We start from the raw sequence: 26,253 nt of genomic DNA on the forward strand, positions 1-26,253 counted from the left end.
TTCACGAAACAGTTACTGAAGCAATTAAAAATTAAAATGTAGATTAATTAATCTATTTGCAAGAGAGAATACTACTTGACGTCTCTGCTGAAATGGTTTGGCCCCGCTGCGAGATACAAATTCAACCTTACTTCGGGCATTCTTTCCATTTTCGGACTGTTTTTTAAACAAATCATCCTCCCAATAATCACAAATAGAATTCCATGTGCGCTGCGAGTAGTAGTAGGGCTTCAATCCTTCGTCCCTAATGTAAAATCGTTCTCAGTATATCCAGCTTCCAAGAGATGCTTCACTTTATCCACGAGTCGGCTCCGCTCTGCACTGATATAAGACTTCCAATTTCTATGCAAATACGCTCTCACAACTTCGTCCCCGTCTTCTTCATCATAAGGAAAGGGATAAACATAATACTCCTACCAAATAAAATTGCATAGTATTAATTAAAAAACAGAACTTATCAACCTACCATTCTATATCCATGAACTGAAAACTGGAGTAATCTTGGATAATCCCAATAACATAAAACTGACAGGGCAAAAGTCATATTACCAAGTCAAAATATCACACGTAAACAATTTATTGTGTTTTTATAGATTACAAATTTACTCACAGAAACTAAAAACGGCTAATATCACAAAGTATACAACATTTTCTAATCACATCTGTAATGTAGCAAAAAAAAATTAAAAATAAAAATGAAACCCATTCAAATCATTTTCTTTTGGCTAGGTACATACTACTATACTGATTTTTCTTACAGGGTTAACACACCTTGGCTAAATTTTATATAATTCAACTTCTTATCCTAAGAGGTGACATCTTTATGTACTAATCTGACCTTATACATCTTTTTTCTCTTTTTCCAGATTTGTTCGCTAAATTCAATATGTGATAGTATTGGCCCCTGCTGATTCCCCTAACACTAATGGAATAGGTCGAGGTACATCTCAAAATCAAATTCTCTTTGGGTATCACTATAATTCCATTTTTAATCACAAGTTACTTGGAAAAAGGAGATATAAAATTCTGCATATTAGCACTACATATTGACTTTAGTTATGACAGTGAATAGCAGCAGGACAGACAGTAGGAGACGCATAGCTCCCGAAGAATTACGTATGACAATGAGATCTCAAAATCTCTCTCCTTTCTATATACTAACCACAATTAATATATCATTAATCATATATATAATTGAGTATTGTATACTGATATTAATGTGAAATCAAATATAATTTAGCAATTTCACATAAACAAAAACAGATGTAAAGACATGAAAAGCCCTAATATGAACATAACTAAAGATGCATGATTAAAAAAAAATTGTGAAAGTCATACTCAGAATGCTAACATAGTCTATAGATTAGTAAATATGGAACTCAAAAGCAGCATATAACATATTAAAATAGATATACATGCCCGCACAAATTCGCATGCCCACAAACATATGTATATTAAAAGAAAATTAAATTATATTCCTTTATCTTAGTTGATATATTAGCACACACAGAATATGTTACATATGAAACTAAATCAGCAGAAGTTCCTAAAATATTCAAAATTTCAGCAATATAGAACTACAGAATAGAACTACAGAATAGCCAAAATTTCAGAAACAAAAACATCCCAAGTTTAACTTGTACCACATCAGGATACTTGTCCAGAAAACACCAAGGTAAAATAGAACTACAGAATAGCCAGGAGTCTGATAATTTGATAGAACCGTAAAGTTTCATACGTTGTCTTGCAACTTATTGAACAAAAACATGCTTCAAGTTCAAACACAAACGATATCTGAATTATTATATCAATCACCGAAGGCCTAGCCCTCTCTTGTGAACTAGCCGACTAGTGAACTAGATACTTTAAACTGCATATATTAAAAAACAGAACTTTACTCTGGTTAATATATTAAAAAACGTGAAGCCTATGTTTTGTAAAAAAGAAGAAGTTAACTCTGGTTAATTCTGGTTAATAATAGAATAAAAGAAAGTTCCATTTTGAACGCAAACCATATTTTTGCAAATACTTTTGAAAAATATTTGTCTTCTCAGAAAAGTTTTGAAGGTATTATTTTTGATATTTTCTCTAAATAAAAAATATTAAATATTACGACATATAAAAAAATAGCAATACATTTCACTTGATTACACAAGTATTTGTTAATATAAACTTACAAAGTGGCTACAAAACACTAAAGACAAATAAAAACTAACAGGCGGAATATTAACTTTCAAAATAACCAGAACAATGATAAAATCATTACCAAGATGTCCAAAACAACAATAAAATCATTCTTTAGAATCAAACAAGAGTTGTAATGCTATTGTACAGCTCCAACAATTCTTTAAAACCTATGTCTCATTTTGTTAGCTACTAATTGTAAAGGTACTTGGTTATCCAGAAATAAAAGAACAAAAAAAGAAAATGTTTCTCCCATAACTGAACTAGCCATGTCGACTTTTTAACCCAAAATCAAATGATTTGCCTCCATCTAACTGTCTATAAGACTACAACTACAAGCTTCTCCAACTACAATTTAGTACACTAAGAGGCTGGTGAAGATATAAATTTGTTATGAAAAGAACAAGGTATCATCTGAACAATAGATGACTCTTACTTTAAAATGTTTTCATCAGAATGTATAAATGGCAGTAAAGGCTTCACGTGAAGCTTCACGTAAAAAAAATATAGGTGTTACTTACTTTAAAATTCTTGATACACGAGCTATAAAAAGCTTCACGTGAAGCTCCCCTTGTCCAGATAGTTTGATCATCAAATTTCATCCGAAAAATGTGCCCAAGAGTTTTCTTGGGTGTATTTTCCAAGAGGCTGTAACAAATAATTAAAACATATTAGATTAAGACTAATATTTGTCATGAGTAGCAGGAGCTAGGTAATATGCTTTATGTCTCTCAATTTTATAACTCACAACTATATATTCGTAAAATCTCTTACCCTTTCTCGTTATGAAAAAACGAATTGTTGGCCTTGCATTTCTTGCCGGTTTCCTCGGATAGTCCCCTTCAGAACAGTTTCGTCTTTTCCTCTAAAAAATAATCTTACGACTGCTTTCACCCTCCTCGTAAGTCCCTTCCACATAACTTTCTTCATTATCATTGTTTTCTTTATCCTGTTTTTCCCCTTCCGCGCATTAGGACCAGCCCAGACCACCTGTTAAACAATACGGGAATTCAAATCATTATAATTGACCTACCGTTCTATATCCATAAACTAAAAACTGGGAGTTATCTTGGAAAATCCCAATAACATAAAACTAACAGGGCGAAAGTCATATTACCAAGTCAAAACATCACACGTAAACAATATATTGTGTTTTTATAGATTACAAATTTACTCACAGAAACTAAAAACAGCTAATATCACAAAGTATACAACATTTTCTAATCACATCTGTAATGTAGCAAAAAAAAATTAAAAATAAATTATAGAATAAGAAACCCGAAATTAAAGAAAACCCCAAATTAAAGAAAACCCCAAATATAACAATAAATTATAGAAAACCCCAAATATAACCCTAAATTAAATTAGGGTTTATATATATAAATATAGAGAGCGGGAAGCAGAGAGAGAGAGAGAGAGATACCTGTGAACGTATTATCTGTCTAATGAAGAGTTTTGAGCCCTCTTCAACCATGGATCCTTCTTCAGCCATGAATTATTCTGTCTGATTTTAGCCGTGTTTATCCGATGAAGAGAGAATAAGAAACCCTAATTTATGTTTGATGAGGCGGCGATGAAAAGTGCAGAAAAGGGGTATATCAAACATATAAATGACAGCTCACGGTCGAATTTAGTCGTGACAATTTATGATAAAATACGGTCGAATTTACCCGAGACTATTTTTGACTTAATGCGATTGAATTTAAATGACCATAATCTCTCACTTCCCCTGCCCTTCTACATAAATCCCCTGTTTTAGTTTAACAAAATAAAATATCATTCCATTTTACATAAATAATAAGAAATATTTAACTTAACTCAAATTAAAGAAGCTATATTAATAGACAAACTTTTTAGTACACATAAAAATTGTTAAATTACACTAAATCATCATCATCACTTAATTCTTCATCTTCATCTTCATTCTCATTGTTGTCTTCGTCTTCCTCACATTTTTTCTTTTCTTCTTCCTCATTATCATCCACTGAATAATCATTTTCGAACATTCTCAAGTCAATGAAGAAATTTGAGGGATCACGAATAATAACTCTTTCGACGTGTGATGATGAAGCATTTGAAACTTCGTTTTGCAGAGCATCATCAATGAATGTATTTTTTTCTTGAGTTGACACACTTTCATCAACTAATCGTCTCTTTATTGTTAGAACCGTGTGCCATTATGATTTCGCATTCAAAATATTTGGTGCATAGTATACTTGATGGGCCTGACTAGCCAACACAAACACGTCTTCGATATTTAGTTTTGATTTCACATCCACGGTTGTCATTCCATGTTTATCGACTTTGACATGTTTTGTGTGATCAAACCAATGACATTTGAAGACGATCACTTTTTGTCCATTATGATAGAAGAGTTTTAAAATTTCATCTATTCTCCCATAATAGTTTCCATAACTTTCTTCATAAGAAGTCCCTACAATTATAAATGTATTAAATTTGGAAACAAATAGTAATAAGAAATTTGAACTTGGATATTAAGAAAAAATAAATTTCTCGCCTATGACAATTACACCGGAATTTGGTGAAGTGAGCTCATTAGCATTTACACAATTAAATTTGTAACCATTGCACTTGCATGCTTTATAAGACTCCACTTTATTCAACAGACCTCTTATTAGGTCTATGAATTTTATCTTGAGCTTCTCATCATCTTGTACCTACAAATAATATATGAGAAACATAATTTATACGACGTTTGTAAATATGTGTGCATGTGTAAATATAATGCATACCCTTCTTTCGAACCAATCCCTAAATTGTTCTTTTTGAAATTGTTCCTTTTCCGCATCATTGAAATACAGGTATTGTTGTTGTACCAAATTTTGGAATCCACTGCATATTCAAGTTAAAAATCAAAAACTATATTGTAATCCGGATAAATGCAAAAGTAATACAAATAAATAACATACCGCAAGTACTTTGCAACATCCGGGGAATTAATAAGAACATAGTATGCCACTAGTTCATATTCATCACCACTCAACATTCGATCGTTAGTCCGAAGACTAGGATGTGTTGGATATGTGTACACTTCTAACAAATCCTCATCATAAAACGTTCGAGGTGCCTCGTTTCGCCTCAATTTATTATGCATTATTCCATTTCTGGAATCAAAGTACAATGTGCAAAAGTGTACACATTCCTCCTCAATATAGCATTGTGCCATTGAACCTTCCGCTCGAGCTTTGTTTCCTACTTTCAATTTCAAATTGTGCAAGTATCTTTCAATAAAATACATCCAATGCCCATTAGCTGGCCCACCCAACTTATACTCTGTTGCTAAATGTAGTGGCAAATGTTCCATTGGATCAAATAAACCAGGAGTTAAGACCGTTTCAAGTTTGGACATTATCCTCACTATATCTTTCTCCATTTTTTCTAAATCTGAGTATTTGAGAGTTGAAGAGCATATATCTTGAAAGAAGTTACACAATTCAATGATAAGATCAGCTACATGCTTCAGAAGAAGGTCACGACAAATGATAGGCAACAATTTTTGCATGAAAACATGACCATCATGTGATTTCATACAACAAATGCAATTTTTTTCCCAATTGACACACCTAGATATATTTGAGGCATAACCATCTAGAAGTTTTAATGAGGCAATCCACTTGAATAACTTATGAACTTTTTCCTTTGAAAGTGTATATGATGCATGTGGTTCGGTGCCATCACCTCGAATCCACAACTCACGGTGTACACCTAATTCTTGACAATCTTTTCTTGACTTTGTGTTATCTTTGGTCTTCTTTGCATCACCAAGAATTGTGTAAAAAATATTATCAAAGACATTCTTTTCTGTGTGCATAATGTCAATATTATGACGAAGGCTGAGTGTCTCCCAATATGGAAGCTCAAAAAATGGAGAAAAAATGAGTCCAATTATGTTTCACCCCATAATCTCTTGGTTTTTTCTTATGTGACTTTCCCGGAGGAGGAAACTGTATTTGCTCACACATCACCTTTGCACGCCCCCTGAATGTCGAGCACAAACTGATCGCCTCTCTATACTTCCAAATTTAGTACTCCTTCTTAGAGGATCATCTGCCTCTAAAAAATATCGAGCAATGCCATAAAAACTTGTTTTATATTTGAGTTGTTTACCTTAAACACTGGACACGATAACTTACCTTTGGTGGACCATCCGCTAAGCATGGCAAGTCCATGAAAGTCACTAATAGTCCACAAAAGTGCCGCCTTCATGATAAAGTTTGTACGTGAGAACATGTCATATGTTTCAACTCCGGTATTCCACAACACTTTCAATTCATCAATCAATGGCCTAAGATAAACATGCAAGTCTTTGGTTGGATCTGTCGGCCCAGGAATAAGAAGAGGCATGAACATATATGGAGCCTTTGTACACATAGAGGGAGGAAGGTTGTACACAACAACTACCACGGGCCATACCGTATACTCCTTCGCGTGCTTGTCGCGAAAAGGGTCAAATCCATCTGTAGAGAGCCCGAGTCTTACATTTCGAATCTCTTTTGAAAATCTTTGAAATCTCCGATGAAATTGTTTCCATTCATCTTCATCCGATGGGTGACTTAATTCACCTTCAATTATAATTCTATCATGGTGCTATCTCATACATTTTGTAGTAGTCTCGACCATGAATAGACGCTGCAATCTCATGGTAATAGGAAAGTAACGCAAGATTTTTCGTGGAATCTTCTGTTTTTAGGATCTTTCTGCTTCTGGTATCTGTCTCCATTGCATATATCACACTTTGTCTTGTTACCATGTTCCTTGTAAAATAACATGCAATCATTCTCGTAAGCATCAATCTTCTCATATTGCATATGCAATCTTTTAATCATCTTTCGCATGGTGTAGTACTTTTGGGGCAATTTATGATCATCCGGCAATACTAATCCAATAAGATGAAGCAAATCATCAAAGCCATTATTATTACAATTATGCTTATTTTTCCACTCAAGTAACTTCATTGAGAACTCCAATGTTGTAAAATTGACATTGTTTGGATAAATTAGTTCAGAAGCAATATTCACCATCCTGTAAAATGATTTTGCTGTTTCGTTTGGTTCTTCTTCAGAATTCTCGCAATCCTCAAAATCATTATCATCGTTATCATCATGTGCATCATACATGTCGTCGTCTCTGTATCTAGAACTCGTTCCAACCTCGACTTGTGATATATCTTTCTCCCCGTGACAATCCCATATAGTATACCATTGCATGATACCATGTCGATACAAATCAATTTTCACGATATTAGGCAACTTAAAATACTTATTTCGACAATCTTGGCATGAACATCTTATAAAACCATTATCTTCTTCTTCACCATGTTCTATAGCAAATTTAATGAAACGATCCACTCCGGCTTTATATTCTTCCATTATATATTTTGCCTCATTAAATCGATTACGACCAATCTAACTACGATCGAATGCCATCTACAAATACGGACATATACGTAATTATTTACCACTAACAATATCAATATATTGTTTGTCAAACAAAATAATATCAAAATATTACACTATGTATCATCATCATATCAATAAAGTTAGTAAACAACAATTATTTGATATTTATGAACAAATTCAAATTAATCAAATCATTTCTACATATATTAAAGGTATGCAATTATGAAAAAAACAATGACTTATAAAATTCATAAAATACAACAAAAAGTAATCGATAATTTTACTTACTTGATGATAATGGATGATTACATGAATGCAAAATGGGGTGAAAGAAGGGAGAGGATGAAGAATTGCGGCTGCTGGAAAGAAAGAGGCAGTAGGGTTGCTAAAATGGATATCCTAAATTCAACCGAATTAAGTTGTGATAAACAGGCGGCTAAATTTAACCGAAAGCAGTTGTATTTAGAAATCTAACCGAAAGCGGTTGTATTTAATGTTCAAATGAAAGCGGTTGTATTTACTATAGACAACCAACCACTTGCGGTTGAATTTAGCAAAATTAATTACAAAACATTAAAGTGTTAAAAAAATAATCGAAAATTGTTAAACTAATGTAAAAAATATTAAAAACTAATTACAAGATCTAGAATTAATATATTATTTTCTATTTACATATTTTAACAATATTGAAAATATTAATTTTATTTTTCTGATTTTTTTAGAAAATTATTTTTAAAATTTTGAGCTGATATTTGGCTCCAATTTTCCCTCTAATTATTTTGGCGGGAAAATTTCATTGGCGGCATAGTTTCCCTCCAATTTTTCTAGCGCGGCTAAATTCAACCGTTTGTCGTTGTAAAAGGTTCCGGTTGTAATTGTTCGGTTGAATTTAGGAGAGGCTAAATTCAACCGCAAGAGGTTGAATTTAGCCGCGCGGCTAAATACAACCGTTTCCGGTTGTAATTGATAGCGGTTGTATTTAGGCGGTTGTAATTGTTTCTTAATTCGACCGCCTAAATACAACCGTTTTTAAATATGACTGCGCGCGGTTGAATTTAGCCGACCCCTATTAAATTCAAACAGATATATTTGTATTTGATCCCGGTTGTATTTGTGCAATTGTATTTAACCTTATTTTCTTGTAATGGGCCCGTATTTCACACGAGTTACTAACTAATAATTTATATAGTACAAGAATGGTGTAAAATCTAGTATTAATGAGTTGGAATTGAACTTGAGAATAGTGTAAAATATATTACTTTTGCTCGTATTTTCATTGAGAACGTCGATGTTGAAGAGACGTTATTTACTGAGGATGGTGAAGAAGATTATGAAGCTGAGTAATAGTGACAAGCTTCTAAGTTGATGTTGCTTGCTAGTCATTTTTTATTTGGCGGATAGAGTCTGAGCATCCTAGTATAGATACTCGTATACGTAGGGGTGAGCAACAGGTTAGAACCAGACGAACCGAACCGGAACCGAAAGAACCGATAACCGAAATAGCAATATTTTAAAAATCGAACCGGAACTGTTTATATGTAAGAACCGAACCAGAACCGGAACATAAATTTCGGTTCGGTTCGATTCTGAACCGAAGGAACCGAAGTTATATTTTATTTCATATTTATTTATTTTGCATATTATTTTATATTCTAACTTTTTAAATTTTGACTAGTTTGATTATTTATTAATGGTAACTTAGTAAAAAAATATTGTTATTAGTGGTGACTCATTTTAAATTCTATTAATTTCTAATATTTAAGAAGAAAAATATTTATAAAGATATTCGAAACTCCATATATATTTAAAGAAATGAGTAATCCAATAAAAATTATATTTTTCTTAAAATTTATTAAAATATTATAAATATAAAAACATAATACATAATATAAATATACATATATTTATATAGATATACATATATATATATTTGTATTTATTCATTTATATACAGTTCGGTTCGGTTCTTATGGTTCTAATATTTTAAGAACCGAACCGAACCGAGAACCAAAATTTCTAGAAAAATAAGAACCGAACCGGACCCGAATTAGTTAAGAACCGAACCAGAACCGCAATTTTTGATCTATTCAATTCGGTTTTCGGTTCTGAACCGGGAAATACTCACTCCTACGTATACGTGTCCGATCCTTCCCTACGAGTCTAAGCATCCTAGTATATTTTTACATACATTGTCACACGTACAAATTTTCAATTACATTGAGAAAACACCAAAACATATTACACGAAGTTGCACATTAATAACTTTTATTAATAAGTCAAACTTCCTTTTGGCAGTACTGTGGTTTCACTATTTTTTGGTTTCACTACCTTTTATTTTTACCCTTTTTGAATCCCATTATAACTCTAAATGTATTTTTTCTTCTTTTTTGATTCCAATATAATATATAATTATATATTCTCTTTTGATTCTTATATAACTTATAATTCTATACATATTTCTTTTACACGTTTTTTAATTCTTATATGTCTTATAATTGTATTATTTTTATTGATTAGAATTCTACCTTAATTACTTTAATTGACTTTATTTAATATTAGCTGCAATTAAGAACTCAAGCATTATCACAAATTAAATCTAAACCAAATAGCTTTAATAGGATGATCATGACAAGTGTAATGAAACAGTTGCACCGGTTTTCCAAATACAAAATCTTAAAAATGAACAAAATTTAAATAATAATAAAATAATTTTTTCAATATGCAAACCTTTTTTCGGCTATACTTTATTTTCACTACTTTTTGATTTCATCAAGTTTTTGTTTCACCCATCTAGAACAATAAGTAATCTAATTTAGAACTTATTGCAAATTCAAATCCTAGATAATCTATATTATTTATTAAGAAGTGAAACACCCATAAAGTACAAAATTATCTTGGTATTACTAAAAGGGCTTGTTTGTCAAGTGCTTATAATTAGGCTTATAATTTATAAGCCCATAATAATTTATCGAGTAGTGTTTGTCGACCCAATTTATAAGTCGAATTTACAGTTTATAAGCTGGTAAGTTAAATGTTAGTAACGACGTACTTTTTCTCAACTTATTTTAATTTTTAATTAACTTTAGTTTTAAAAATATGTTTTTTAAATATTAATCTAATTTAAATTTCACGAATTAAGATAATTATATTAAAAATTATCATTTTAGTTCATTTAAGTAAAAAGTTTCTAACTTATAAGTAAAATTATCCAAACACTTATATAAATTATAACGGTTAATCTATTTATCACTTATAAGTTCCTTATTCATTTTAAGTTATAAGTTATTTATTTTAAAATTTTACAAACGGGCACAAAGTATCAATTTTTGTTTATCATCCAATTTTTGGTTTATTCTCTTTAATATATATAACAATACAAAATTTATTTATTTTATTTCCGTTTTTTTGTCTCGCTCAGGTTATCTCTATAATTATAATATTATAATTTATTATATATTTTCATCCAATTTTTGAATTTAATACTCTACAATGATATTATTTCGATTTTGTGTAACTAAATAATTGAAATCATAAATATAATCCAGGGCAATTGAAATTTCAGTAAAGATCAACTCTATTTGCTTACTCCGTTTCCGAATGTGGGTAGATACTTTTGATTCTTAGTAACGTAACATACCTATTTTTTTGTTGTATTTTTTTAATACATTTATTTGTTTCATTATTATTACGAGTCTTATTGGTAAATAATAGTTTGATAATATATTTTACTAGTTTGACCAAATAAATATTAATAAATTTCCTTTTTCTTTTTGAAATTTGAATTCTTAGTTATAATGGAAATGACCTATTATAATTAATAGTATTTATTTAAAGATTTTTAATTATGAGTTAATTAAGAGGAAAATCAGAATTTTACATGATTATATAAGAAATCTATGAGAGATTAGTGAGGGACTTGTACATGCTCATGCTTTTATCACCGATAGATACAACCCTTATTTTGATTTACTTGGTATTAATGCTTTTGTTTATTTTTGTTTTCGTTGTGTTTGTGCTCTCTATTTGTCCAATGTTCACCTGTTATCATGGAAGTAAGTTATTAAATATATATTTTATTATTACGTGTCAATTCCCTCTGTGGTCTAAACTGTATGTACCGTATTCTTTTTTGGGGATAGCCGGTAATATGATCAGAAATCTCATACGTCCAATTTAAGTAGTTGAGTTGTTCATGTATTGTATTATATACTATTTTTTGAAACTATATCTGCCATATTTTAATATCTATGTGCCTGGTTTTGAATTGGGTGAGTGACAAAAAATAGCCAATTTTTTTGTGAGAGAATGACAAAAATAATCGGTTCTAAAAAAGTGGCCAATTTTAGCCGGCGGGATACGCATATGATAGTGGAGTAATATTTAATACGCATTCTAAGATGGAGTAATATGTAATACGCAATTGAGATTAGATTATTTAATAACATTTATAACAAGATACGCAACCTATATATGGGTATTGAACCTAATATGCATTTTATAAATGCGTAATTCAATTATGTTATGCTCCCATCTTGTACCCTGACCCACCTTGCATCTTGGTCCAGACTCCTTTGTACTTGAGTTGTTAGGTAAAATAGAATACGCATTTCATATTCACGTAATAGAACGGCCATTATTGGCCAAAATATTAAAAAAAATTATTTTTGTTAAAAAAATTTAAAAAGAGGCTATTTTTGTCAATTTTTCTTTTGAATTTACTACACCATGATTTATGTTAATGTAGATGTACTAATTAGAATTTTATACTACTGTGTTTATATATTATGCATACTAGAGTATTATTTTAAGTAGATTAAAATATACATGGTCATGATTTGTGATTTGATAATATAAATGTGAATGTCCTTATTATTGATTGATCATTTTGGTCCGAAAGTCATATTTTTTTTTAATTCACATGTTAAGACTTTGAAACCATAATGACCTTGCTACTTTACAGATTAGTCTTATTAACTCTTGTGTCTTATTGGGCTTTAAGGCCCATTAGCCTTGTTTTATTATAATATGCATATATTATGTGAATGCTTAATTATAAAATAAAATTATCTATACTTTGGTAAATATAGTTGTCGATTAATTATTGATTTAATTATTATTTGGGTGTTACGTGGTTTTTTAATTGAGTCACAATTCGAGGTAAGAGACTTATCGTTACTCACTAATATATAATTTGATTCCGTTCATTCGATCATTTTTCTGTACCAAAATATTTGATTAATTTTGATTATCGAAAATTGAGATATTAAAAATAGAATATACCTTTTTTTTAGAAATCCCTAGTTTTAGTTACGTATCGATTTATAGAATCCGGTCACTGGATAGTGTGCCGCATATAACTAGTTTACGCATATTCCGGCACACATAGATACCTTGTTAGACCTTGTCTTAGCAAGGGACGTAAACTAGCACTTATCGAATTATAGATTCCGTGTCACTGACATAGTGTGACCATAATTTATAACTTTGAAATAGATATGACTGCGGTATTTTGGAACTGTAACTGATTTAAAGTCTGAAAATTGTTTTAGAAAATATTTTATGAGTCGTTAAACGATAGTTACTTGCTGGGCTTTGTAGCTCATTTTTTTTATATACATTTCACGTTTGGACTTTCGAAAAGAATAAGGATGACTTGGACATACTATTTAGATTTTTATTTATTTCATATTAAACTTTATTATTGAATTACTTTTCAAGTTGGGTCTCAAATTTTAGTACTTTGAATTATATGTTGACTTTAGATGTTTTGGGTTTGAGAAAATTGATCATTCAAATTTAGAAACTGAATTATCGTGTTTCCACTTATTACTTTTTGTTAAGAATTAATATCCCGAAAAGTCGGGTGATACAGCTAATATTGATTTATGTATGATTAACTATCCGTTAATTATGTTGATCACTATTTGGCTTAGAATTTTAATATTGAATATTAATTATGTCTATTCGTCACATAATAATGTTGAGTTTAATGTTATAAAAGATTTGAGTTGATGAAAATTATCTATAATTTCAAAACAACATTGGTAATAATAATGATAATTTATTTATTATACATTTTAATCAAAATTTAGAATTTATTTCATTAAAATATTATTTTATCAACTAGTCTTCCAAATTCATAGGAACTAAACATTTGGAAACTGCGAAACAATCATTGATAGGCCATAAATAATAAGGAACAAGAGAACATTACAAAAGTCCAAGAAAAGGGCACCCCAGACCCAAACTAGGCTGGTCCCCGGGACACGTGGCAGATAGCCAAAATGTCAACTGTCTAATATTACCAAAAATGGAATGACAACATCTGAGCCGTCCATGTGTCTAAATCTCAAGACACCTCAGCTGCAAGGAGACAGCTGAGCCCCGTTAATAATCTAAATCATCCAATCATTCACCAACCAAGATTCATCAAGGGCTAGAATGAAGATGTACAAACCCCTAAAACACCAAAGTCGGGACCCTATAAAAGGCCCAAAAAGGGGTTTTAGGGGTTGAAAAATATTTACTAGCTCTATATACATATACACACACCACTGCAATATATTTGAATAGCTCTTTCCTTCTTCTTCTTCTTCTCCTTAAGAAACCCCATTCTGATTCTCACACCGGAGTGGTCGCGGGGACACATCCCCCCTTTGGTTCTGTTTTGTAGAGATCCCACACAGCAGCTTAACCACACAACTCACGCCACGTATACTGGGCCCTAGCTCGTGAAAAGAGAGGAGAAGACCAGGAAAGAAACATGGTTATCATTGGCGCTAGAAGGAGGGGCCGAACCTCCGACCTTATGGTGTTGTTCTCAGCCATGTCATTCTACCCCAGTATCCGAAAGGTTTTACACTCCGGTAAGGTTAACACCCATGTTCTCTCTTAGATACATTTTTTCATACCGTTCATACCTTAGAACTGTACATATCATTGTATTTATGTTGTTTTTCCTATTTTACCCTGGAAAATGACTACGAGGAAAAGCAAGACAACTATTTCTGGTTCAGTCCACCCCACTGTCATCCCCCTCCCAGGGATGGGGAAGTGGAAGAAATAGAAGATGAGTCCCCAATAACTCGTGCTTCGTCATAACAACTCCAACCAGGAGACGATAGGGTAACTATTGAGAAAGCAGCACAAAAGTATGCTGAAACTTCTGCAAACCCTTAAGGAAGTATGACCCTAGAGCAGATTCAAATAGCCGTGAGTTTATGGAAAGAAAAAAAACCAACCTGAAACCCGCACAGTGGATCAAGAAGAGCATTACGGGGAATCCCGTGGATTGGTCTTGGACCGAATCGCCAAGAACCTGAAAAGGCCACCTGAGGATGCCCGGGACAAAATTTGAAGAGCCTCGTTCCGAGACCGGATTCAAAAAGAAGAAGAAGCCAAGGCCAAGCTTAACATTGAAAAAAGAATCCAGGAAGAGGAGGCAAGGCTAAAAAGGAAGACACGCAGAGTTTACGTCTTCTTAGAATCCGAGCCTGAAAAAGAGTCCAAACAAGAGCAGATGGCCCGGGCTCTCCGGGACCTCAAGAGAAAAGTTGAGGGAGACATGGAAATTGGAGTAGCAGCCACCCTCTTCACCAGAAGACTGGATTCCACTCCCAGAGAATATGGCCATAAGCACTTTAACTTTGACTCGTTTGATGGGCTGGCGGACCCCGAAGAGCACATGAACTACTTTGAGCAAATATCAAATATCTAAGACTACAATGACCTCACGAGGTGCCAATTATTCGCATCAACACTTAAGGAATGAGCTCAGAAATGGTTCGGCAGAATCCCATCCCGGAGCATTGACTCGTGGAAAGACTTTCACGAGATATTCCCAAAGAGATTCTGGGAAAACCGTATGAATGAGCTACATATGTGCCATTTGGAGACCATCCAACAAAGAAGCAAATAATCGCTCCCTAAGTTTATCAAGAGATTTCAAGAAGCAGTCAACCAACTCTACAACCTGGAAGAAAAGGAAGTTGTTAATATCTTCCAGAGGAACCTCCACCTGGTTTCTTTTGAAGGCTATGTCAAGGACTTGATTCACAGAGAGCCCTAGAGCCTCGCCTCAGCCTATGCACTAGCTTCAAAATTCATTAAGGAGAACAATTTCCTGAAGTCAATGAAAATGAACAGAAGAATCCACGAAGAGGATGAGTCCCCGGAGAGATGCTCTTCATACGAGAGAGAGAGAGGGAGGGAGGGAGAGAGAGAGAGAGAAGATTCAAGGTGGATAGGCAGAATAAATACATTCAGCAGTCCCGGGGAACCCCCGGGCCGGGGAACCCCGGGGTGCGATTATGAAACTACAAAAAAGAACCCAAGAAACCCCAGGGTCAAGAGAGATCCAAAGCCTGAGCCCGAATGGACCCCCCTCAATAGGCCCCGAGCAGACATCTTGAGAGAAGTTAAAGGCAAGACTTTCTATTATCCTCCAAAGCCCCTCCTTGCTCCTCCATATAACAGGGAAAGAGACTAGCACCGTGGGTATCATGAAGACCACGGGCTCACAACCGAAAACGGTTTCTCTTTCTATATATTTATAGAGGACCAGATCAAAAAGGGGAACCTGAACCAGTGCCTGCAGAGAAAGCCAACAGACAAGAACAAAGCCCCGGGGAGCGGGAAGCACGTAGTGAATGTCATACTTGGAGGTACATCTAGATCACCCCAGAGTCGGGACATAGACAACGATGTCATGATAATCTAGCCCAACGAAGATGAGCCAATTTCTTTCTCATACGCTAACTACGAAGGACTGGATCCCGGACATAATCAAGCTTTGGTTGTAAGCCTCGATGTGGCAGATAATGAGGTGAAAAGGATTCTGGTTGACAATGGTTCATCTGCTAATATCGTCTTCAAGCACATCCTTAACAAGATGAAGCTAGGTCACCTTCACATAGATCCCTGCCTGGAAGACCCTCTCTACGGCTTTGGAAATACCATGATCCCGATCCGGGGACTAATTTATCTTCCCGTCACATTCGGAATGGCGCTCCAACAGGTATCCCATATCATAAAATTTTATGTCATAAGTGCATCTTCTTCGTATTACATGATTCTAGGAAGGTCGGCCATCACCAAGCTCCGGGCCATCCCCTCCACCATTTACCTCAAACTCAAGTTTCCTACCCCGAGTGGAATTGGATAAATCAAAGGAAGAAATCTCTGATAATGGCCGAGACCGAGCCCAAAAACAGGAAGAAAACAAGGCCTACCCAAGGGACAAAGCCGCAAGAAACACCGTGAACACCTTAGCAAGAGGAAAAAGATGGATGTAAATGTCATTGAAGATTCGGGATACAACATAACCAATGTAGATGCCCGCATCCAAAAATTAGTGGAAACCAAAGAAAAAACGAAGGTTGAACCAGTTGCCCAATTGAAAAGAATGTTAAAATAATAGTGCAAAGTTTCATATGTTAAATTTATAAAAAAATCGGATCACGTTAATTTGTTGCTTAAATTTATTTCTCAATAATTTAGAAATTTAAATCAAATCAAAATAATAATTTTAGTGACGGTTTCAATTTTGTAATTAAAAAGGTATATTTAGGGAGGTTTCAATTTAAGTTTCTCTGTGACATCCTCTTCTCTTTCTCAAATATAGTCGTCATCGGGGTTTTCACCGATTTTCTCCGGTGCAAATTCCCGGTCTATTTATTTTCTTTCAGTTTTCATAGTCTTGTTCTTAGATCTTAATTTCTATCATTTTTCAAAAATAATTCTTAGATCAAAAAATCATGAGAGTATCGGAATTCCTAACTTCTCCAATCAAGCATGTGGTTCTTCGTTTTCGAAGAGTCCGCATTTTCTTGTTTTTATGGTTTTGTTTTGTAGATCTAAGGTTTTCTTTTAATTCATTATTTGAATTTGGTTGTAGTCTCTCCTTAGTGAGAGTTTTTTTTATTTCTCTTCTTTATTAGTGAGGGTATGAATTTTAATTTAATGATAAAAGTTTTTAGGGTATTGCAATTATGCTCGCACTACACTATAAAATGCCTACTATAACACCAAAAAAACGTTGCATTAGGGGGTAAATATGTTGCTCTTGCCCCACTTTTAAGCTACGGTAACATTTTCTTAAACATAGGTTTTTCCATGTTGCCTTAGATGTCTAAGGTAACATCTTTGGTGCCTAAGGCAACATTGTATTTTAACTTGTTTATATGTTGCCTTAGCTTGCTAATGCAACATAATGAGAGATCAGTTGTAACTTGTTTTTTATGTTACCTTAGAGTTCTAAAATGTTTTTAAAAAAGTGGGACCCACATTGGGGCCCACTGAATTTGGTAACATTTTTAACAACGACAACATTTAAAGTATCTAGTGCAACATTTCAGAGTAGCTAGTGCAACGTTTACAGTAGCTAAGGCAACATTTTTATGGTAAAAACTGGAAAAAAGGTACACAGAAATTACGAATTGCCAAAATAACCATCATCCAACAGCAAAGCAATTCACCAGATCATTATACAGTCATCAACAATACTGGACTAAACAATCTTTGGACTTAAATAAAGTTCCGAATAAACAGACTTAAACCAACTTCTTACCCCCAGTACTTAGATTAGTCTATATCATACTTAAAAGTAGTAGCAAAAGACCTTTAAGTCAAGACACATGCATAGACATCGCAGTGTCATACTAGAAGCTACCATTGTTATCGCTTGAAAAAGGTGAACACAGATCCTCAATATCGACAGTGATATTTGGGTTTGCTTCTGCAAGTTTTTTAAGGACCAATGCCATGTTCTGTTACACTTTCTTGTTCACCTGGTCATCCACTTCGGCTTGTACTTGCCTCACCTTCTCTTAAACTTCATCAGCAAGGCTTTGCCTTATCTTGGTTGTCAGCCCTTGCACATAGGTGTCTGTGGGAGCAGTTGAGCTGGTAATTTGTGAAGGCTTTGCACATCTCCCTAAGAGCCAAGTCGGGCCGTGTGATTTTCCATCTGTAAGTAGTTCACTTATATTATCTCCAGTGCTGAGCTTTTTGCTAATTTTTTCCTAAAAATAAAGCAACGTGAACAAATGAGATTAAATATGAAATATAAAAAGCCATCTTTTCGTCAATTACAAATAACTGATTATTAAATAAAATACTTACAAGTTTGGATTTCATAATTGCAGGATCGATCTTGTACTCACGGTTGTCAATTCACTCCTGGGTTTCAAAATAAACCTCAGCATCACAAGGTGCAGAGCTATCTGGTGCCTTTTTTTAGCAAAAAATAAGGTACATGTCATGTTACAAAGACAATATTTATCTAAATAGAGATGCACATTATAAGGATAATTATTCATGTAAAAAAAGTGAGTACTATCTACAAAATCAGATAAATAAATCAAATATGATTTATTTTTTTGTAAGAAAATAAACAGTGAGTAATTCGAAGGATAATTATTCCTGATAAATATTTTATGCACTACAAAATCAGATAAATCATTATAAGGATAATTATTCATGTAATAACAGTGAGTACTATCTGAATAAAGAATGAACATAGTGCGGTCAGTTCATAAATAATTATAAATAAATCACATACCATCTTGTTTCGAACTTGTGCAAAGCTTTTCGGACCAGCAGTGTGAGTGTCGAGATATGATTTATGACTCGCCGCATTTTTCTTAGCTCTCGCCTACAAAAGACATGAAAATAAATATACAGAGATGATTATCAATGCTCAAAATTATAAGTTGTATACCTGAACAGAATCATCATTCCAGTACTCTAAGAGCGTTTTGAACCTCTCCAATGGAATATCATATGGCCTATTCTGTAGTCTGTCTTCATCATTTGTGTAGGCTGTATAATGTGGCGCCTTGATTCGACACTTATACCCCTTCCAAGCAGCATGAATAGAATCCTCCACCCACTTTTCACATTCATCAGGAATAATATACCGAGCCTTAAAAATTAACGAGTTCAATATTAATACAGAATTCAGTTTAAGTCTAGTATATCACCATAAAATGTTTTAGAAGATATCCAAGTAGATTATTGGTCATAAAGGGCATAAAATACCTTCACATAATTCCATAAAGTTTTTTTCAAGTTTTCAGGAACATGACGCCAAGTAACATGCGTAAGAGACACACATAGCTTTGCAAGTGTTCCTAAAAAGTTACTTAGTTCTGATAATACACCATCACTATCTGCAATAAGCTGGAAAAACTCGTTCACTTGAATGACAATTCACTTGTCATAACTTCTCGTATGAACTTTATCCATTCTTGTTTTTCCTCTGAGCCTTTTAGGAGCTACAACTGATTAAGAAGTACATAAAATGTCATAAGAAAAAGCACAGTACACGTAGTTATAATATAATCGCAAGAATTTATTTAGTTAATCCACTATTTGGTTCTAGAATATAGTAGTAGTATATTGCTATTAATTTGTAATATTCCCTGATGATTAGCGAAACAGAGTAAGTGTTTGGTAAGTCTAATTACCAAGCTTGGTTTTAATTTACATAGTACTCATAAAATCCCAATTGAACTGCAGATAAACGTCAAGCATTTTGTGATTATCCACAAAATCAAGTTTTACGAGACTGAATCCAACTTTTAGTACTATATCATAATACTCTCACCAAAAAATTAGAGGTTCAGTAGATAAATATAGTACTCATTTTTTTATGTGATGTGATTTATGTGCAAGATGTGCTTATATATGCAAGATAAAGTCCAGTTATATGGTTAAGGGAAAAATATTATGCGCAGTAATAAAGTCCAGTTTATATGTTTAAGGGAAAAATAAGAGTAATTGTATTAAACTTATATATGCAAGATGTGCTGACCTGCTTCACCACCTTCTTCAATATCTTGCAAGGCATTTTCCTCGATAACTCTATTATAACTTGCATTTGTAGCAGCTACAATAGCTTTTTCATGTTCAGCTTTTTCCCGTTGGCGTTTCCTTATAGCAATAAATGCAGCCATTAAACCATTTCCATCATCTGCTTGTGGTAACTCAATGTTAGGTACCGCAGAGTTTGTATCTTGTAGAGGTGGACATGTCTCTTTCTAGCTTGCATCCTCAACTGCTGGCATTTTCGATGCAGCATTGGCTCGTGAACGTGTTGTTTCCCCACGTCCCATAAGAAGCTTTTTTTTCACCCGCTTTCTTGGTTCTCTGCAAAATATCTTGCTTTAGTACTAGAATTTAATTTTATTGGTTCTCTGCAAATTATGCTTTAGGTTTGACAAACCTTCAACGGAGTAACTAATACATCACCATCACTACCATCGTCCTTTCTTGGATCATAATCATGATCACTTAAGTCCTGCAACTTCTCTTTTTCACTGTTTTTCTTCTGGACAGAAGATCTAAGTCCAGCAGACAATGTAGGTAAATTTAGAGCCATATAAACTTCATTATTTCTCTCAACTCTTATAGCTCTTTGAATTTCATACTCTGTTAGAGGCGGTGGAGGAGGTAGGATGGTAGACTGCATGATGAATATACATGAAATAATTTAAAATTATCTAGAAAACATATACAAAATTTAAAATTCAACCAATAACAACTTACAGTAGAATGTGCCTGAGGTGGCGGAGGGGGTGGAGGGGTAGGATAGTACCCTGTATGACAGGACATCTAACCTCTAGGTCATTTTCTCCCATGTTTTCATCTTGATGTGGTTGACTCTGCAAATTCAATTTCCTCTTAGCAGTTCCAGACTTGTTTCTCACAGTTGCATCATTATCTTGTTTCTGGTTGTTTAATCGCGGAGACTTGCGAGTAACTACCTGAGCCATATCCACTTCCATTATTTTTTTGTTCCTTTACTTTTGTTGTAGTTGATGAGTCGTAATAAATGTGCGCTTGACTTGTTTTTTTCCTAAAAAAAATATAATGGCAGTTACTAAGAAGCAATACATAAAAATATAAGTCCAATTTACAAATATTTTCGAAGGAGTACCTTCGAGTATATTATGCCTTGGCCTCATGATAACATGGGGCTGCATTTGCTTAACTGTCTCAATCTTGTTATTAACATTGTTGTCCATGTAAAAGTGAATATGGTCACTACTGCTAACTTCTCCAATTAGTGTAAACATGTCAGAATCATTTGTTACCAATTTCCAGTCTCCCAACTTATCTTGGATATAAATTCCTCCAATTTCTGAGTAATGAAGATCGTCTTTGACATGCTCCAATAGGACAGTATAAGAAAACTTATCAGGATCGACACCCCTTATAAGAAACTCTTTCCCACCAACATATCTTATTCTTTGAAATTCTCCCTGGTGGTGGATTGTGATATGAAATCCTCCCATCCTATACAAAAAAAACAAGTTGAGTTTCTGGCAATTCTGGCAAGTAATGAACAATAAAATAAGAAGCAAAAATATAAGTAAATGCATTACATTAAAATGTAATTAAATGAACAATAAAATAAGAAGCAAAAATGTAATAAGATATATGAACACAATGCCATATAATATACGGTAGCAAGCACAGTAAAATACAATACAAACACAATGACAGATAATATGCGGCAATAATCGCAGTAAAATTACAATACGAACATAATTACTAGTAGAAACAAGTTGAGTTTATATAAATTAAAGAGCAGCATAAAAAGATGACTGTACTCAGTTCACTAAGTGAAAATTTAGGGTATTACAATAAGAGTACAATGCTAAGTTCACTGAATAACTAATTAGGCAGGTTCATTCACTTCATCTAGCTGGATGGGGACTTGTCTTTTTGGGACATCATCCCTGCACCAACTAGCTTCATCAATCTGACTTTCAAGGTGTATATCAATGTAAAACAGTATCATCTTGGCCTTCATTTGCATTCTCATTTTCAACATCACACCAGTCCCGTGGTAGGCACTTGATAACATTATACAACATCTTATCAACCGGGTCTTCTATGTAGAAAATCTGTTGTACTTGTGAAGCCAATACGTAAGGATCTGTCTGTTGGCATAATTTATTAAAATTAACCCTAGTAAGCCCATACACATCCTTTTCTTCTTGATACCAACGACACTTAAATATGACAACTGAAAATTCACCCCAGTAGTCGACTTCTACTATCTCTTCAATTGCCCCATAGTAATTGACATTGCCAACTGTTGGGTTCTCGTCTTTTGAACTAGCAAAACTTGTAGTCAAAGCCGTCAAAAAAACACCATTGTTCTTTGTTTTACATTTGGCATCTCTGTTCTTTGAATGGAATCTATATCCATTGATTACATATCCATTGTACTCCTTAGCTGCTCTATTAGGCCCCATCACAAGCACTTCTAGTTCTCTCGAAATGTTCAGTTTATTTGTAACATGTTCCTTCATCCACTTCCAGAAATCGTCATTATGTTCTCTCTCCCTTTTATACCTTTTCAATTTTGCTTGACCAGCAACTAAAGCACGATGCTCCCTACATTAATTATTTAGTTTAAAAAACTTGGAACAGAACGCTAATTCTACAATAAGTAAAATAAAGAATAAGTACTTACTCAATTAAAGACTCTATCTCTTTATTTCCGCAGTTAAATAGAATGTAGCGATGAATTGCCATCCATTGAGATTCTTTCAAATGAATTGATTTTCCATCTTTATTTCTTCTCGTACCAATATGGTACTCTAATTTTTCTGGACAACTTCCAAATTTAGCAGGCTTCGTAATTTTTGATCCCGAATCGCCACCCAAGAATCTTGAGCAAAATGTCAAGCCTTCTTCCGCCAGGTAACCCTCAGCGATAGATCCCTCTGGTTTGCTTATGTTTCGCACATAAGACTTTAATTTGCACAAATAGCGCTCAATAGGAAACATGGAGCGAACGTGTGCCGGTCCACCATATTGCACTTCACTGCATAAGTGAACTAGCAAATGTACCATTATGTCGAAGAAGGCATTCACAAATATATTTTCAAATTGACAAAGGATTTCCACAATTTCTTGTTACAGCCTTCGAAGTTCATTCAAGTCGATAACTTTGCTCCAAATACCTCTAAAAAATGCCCCTAGTCTGATAAAAACTATCGCAACTTCAGGTTTTAGTGATTTTTTCACCGTAAACTGTAGCAAATAGTGCAAGAGAAAGTGAGCATCATGACTCTTATAGCCAGAGATTTTCCTCTCTTTCATGTGCACATATCGACTGATATTTGATGCACTACCATATGGAAATTTCGCATTTTTCAGTACTGCGCAAAACAAATCTTTCTCTTTATTTGTCATATCAAATACGGCAACCCTAATTTCAAGGTTTTTCCCATCAAGTGATCGAACAGGATGGAGGGCCTTCATAATGCCAAGTTCTTGTAAATCTAAATGTGCATTCACATGGTCCTTTGTCTTGCCAGCCATATTTAGCAGAGTGCCAAGAATGTTGTCACAAATATTATTCTCAATATGCATTACGTCGAGGTTGTGTCGATGCAAGTTATGACTCCAATATGGTAAATTAAAAAAAACTGACTTTTTCTTAAAGGGGGAATCAACCTTCTTCACCTTTTTTCATCCTGGTTCCTTCTTTTTTCCAAACTGATTTTGGAAATTAAACAGCAAATCTTCTATGTCTATTCCCGACAGAATTGCAGGGGGGTTGTCTCATTTTTATTTGTCCGTTGAACCTTCTTTTGTCAAACCTACACTTATGATCGGGATCGAGAAACTTCCTATGATTCATATAGCACATCTTTTTACTATATTTTAGGTACATGGAAGATGTCTCATAATTACAAACGGGATACCCTAAGTAACCCTTCGTGCTCCATCCCGATAACATCGCATATCCCGGAAAATCGCTAATTGTCCAGAGAATACTTGCACGTAAGATAAAGGTCTGATCAGTAAAGGCATCATAGGTTTGTATGCCTTCATTCCATAATTCTGTCAACTCAGCCACTAGAGGTTGCATATAGACATTGATGTTATTTTTAGGAGAATCTGGAACAGAAATAAGAGTTGACAGAATGAGGTTTTCTGGCTTCATACACAACCAGGGTGGAAGGTTGTAATTGACCAAAACAATTGGCCAAGTACTGTGATTTGTATTCATGGTACGAAAAGGGTTAAAACCGTCAGCTACTAAACCTAGCCTGATGTTTCCCTTTTCTGACGCGAACTGGGGATATCTCACATCCATTGTTTTCCAATCTTCGGCATCAGCGGGATGTCTAAGTTTCCCATCCCTTTGACGTCCAACTGCGTGCCATACCATAAGTTCCGAAAAATCTTTACATATAAAGAGTCGTTGCAGCCTTGGCTTTAGTGGAAAATACCGCATCACATTCACCGGGACTTTGTGAATCACCTTCTCCGGATTACTGTCTGAAGTGCCTTTCTTCTCGCGTACAATCCATCTTGAAAGGCCGCAAGTTTTGTAAGAGTCCTCTTTTTCATCTTCACCCCAATACAACATACAATGGTTAGGGCATGCATGTATTTTTTTATAATTGAGCCCTAACTCTTTAATCACGTTCTTTGCAGCATAGGAAGACAATGGTACGTTTGCCTCTGGAAACGCATCTCGGATCAGCTCTTGTTATATCCCCGAATCCTGACTCCGTAATTCCGTGAACACATTTTAAGGAATAAAGTCGGACAATAAAACTTAATCGTGAGAATTTTTTACAGCCTGGATATAAAGGTTGTTTTTCCTCCTCATAAAATCTTTTAGAATCAACATTTGGTCCATTTGTACGGTCCAACATCTCATCTAAATTATCTCCAAAATGTAGATTATTCTCCCAGTCCATATCTTCATCTTCACTACCATTATTTGGACTTAAAATATGTGAAACTTCTACAATCCAGTTCACATATAATGGGTAAGGACCACTACATATGAGATGATCGTAGATAAATTCTCGACGCTGCCACTTATTATTTTTACAATTCCGGCAAGGGCATGTCATTTCATCACCTACTGCCAATTTGGGGAAGGCATTATCCAAAAATGCATTAACCCCTTTCCTATATCCTTGACTATGCTTTGGAAGGTATATCCAAATATTTTCATCCTCGTCCATTACTACAATTAAGAAGTATGATAATGTTATACTAAAAGGGTAAGAAAGGCACCAAAGTAGCCTAGTTCACGTACAAAGACTAGTGAGCTAAAAGAACTACATTTAATATGTATTCCTTAATATCTAACTTAACTAGATTACTAATAACATTGATACAAGACTAAAAAAGCAGGCCTGTATCACAGCAGATATCGATACTTATCAATTAATAGGCATTGTATCACAGAATAGTATGAACATATGGTGTTCATACTTCATACATAACAACATAAACAATATATGTACTTATGGTCACGCCCCCGAGTCTAACCCTCTCTCTTCTCTCGTGTTCAACAACAATAAATAATAATGTTCAATAATTATTGCATGCAATTCGTGAATGCTCCCACCATACTTTTTTCAATTTCTGCCTAATCCTTCATTTACTTGTAACTTGTAAACTTTAGTAGTACACTAGTAATACTTAGGGGCCTGAATCTAATAGAAGGAATTACAAGAGCCAAGAAAAGTGCAAAAACAGTAATCACAAACAGATAAATGTAACTATATATATAGAACAAACAAATGTTGCCTCCACTTATTTAAAACAGATAAATGCAACTATTCTGGTTTTAAAACAGATATGCCTATTATAGAGAGTA

At 33.9% G+C, this 26,253-nt stretch overlaps 2 protein-coding genes across 2 annotated transcripts; both read right to left on the reverse strand.

The window, feature by feature from the left end:
* Positions 1 to 656: 656 nt before the first annotated feature.
* On the reverse strand, positions 657 to 7,574 carry LOC141695375 (uncharacterized). The gene is made up of 10 exons (XM_074499622.1): positions 6,953 to 7,574; positions 6,339 to 6,767; positions 6,171 to 6,258; positions 5,115 to 6,038; positions 4,938 to 5,037; positions 4,703 to 4,862; positions 4,401 to 4,618; positions 3,005 to 3,174; positions 2,706 to 2,832; positions 657 to 662 (listed from the first exon to the last, which is right to left on the reverse strand). The coding sequence occupies exons 1-10, from the start codon at positions 7,572 to 7,574 to the stop codon at positions 657 to 659; spliced, it is 2,844 nt and encodes a 947-aa protein (XP_074355723.1).
* A 16,561-nt stretch (positions 7,575 to 24,135) lies between these two features.
* On the reverse strand, positions 24,136 to 25,612 carry LOC141695376 (uncharacterized). The gene is made up of 2 exons (XM_074499623.1): positions 25,096 to 25,612; positions 24,136 to 24,983 (listed from the first exon to the last, which is right to left on the reverse strand). Exons 1-2 carry the CDS (start codon positions 25,610 to 25,612, stop codon positions 24,136 to 24,138), a joined length of 1,365 nt encoding a protein of 454 aa, XP_074355724.1.
* Positions 25,613 to 26,253: the final 641 nt, after the last annotated feature.

The sequence above is a fragment of the Apium graveolens genome, chromosome 11 (genome assembly GCF_009905375.1).
Source record: "Apium graveolens cultivar Ventura chromosome 11, ASM990537v1, whole genome shotgun sequence".
In the NCBI taxonomy this organism is placed as follows: domain Eukaryota; kingdom Viridiplantae; phylum Streptophyta; class Magnoliopsida; order Apiales; family Apiaceae; genus Apium; species Apium graveolens.

What these genes read in the sequence shown, in the direction of transcription:
- LOC141695375 (XM_074499622.1), bottom strand. Translation starts at nt 7,574, where the DNA reads ATGGAAGAATATAAAGCCGGAGTGGATCGTTTCATTAAATTTGCTATA. An exon ending in TAGCGGATGGTCCACCAAAG is followed by an intron (nt 6,259 to 6,338) that starts GTAAGTTATCGT and finishes GATATTTTTTAG; the next exon opens with AGGCAGATGATCCTCTAAGA. An exon ending in GATGTTGCAAAGTACTTGCG is followed by an intron (nt 5,038 to 5,114) that starts GTATGTTATTTA and finishes TTGAATATGCAG; the next exon opens with TGGATTCCAAAATTTGGTAC.
- LOC141695376 (XM_074499623.1), bottom strand. Translation starts at nt 25,612, where the DNA reads ATGGACGAGGATGAAAATATTTGGATATACCTTCCAAAGCATAGTCAA. An exon ending in TCCGAGATGCGTTTCCAGAG is followed by an intron (nt 24,984 to 25,095) that starts GCAAACGTACCA and finishes ATTGGGGTGAAG; the next exon opens with ATGAAAAAGAGGACTCTTAC.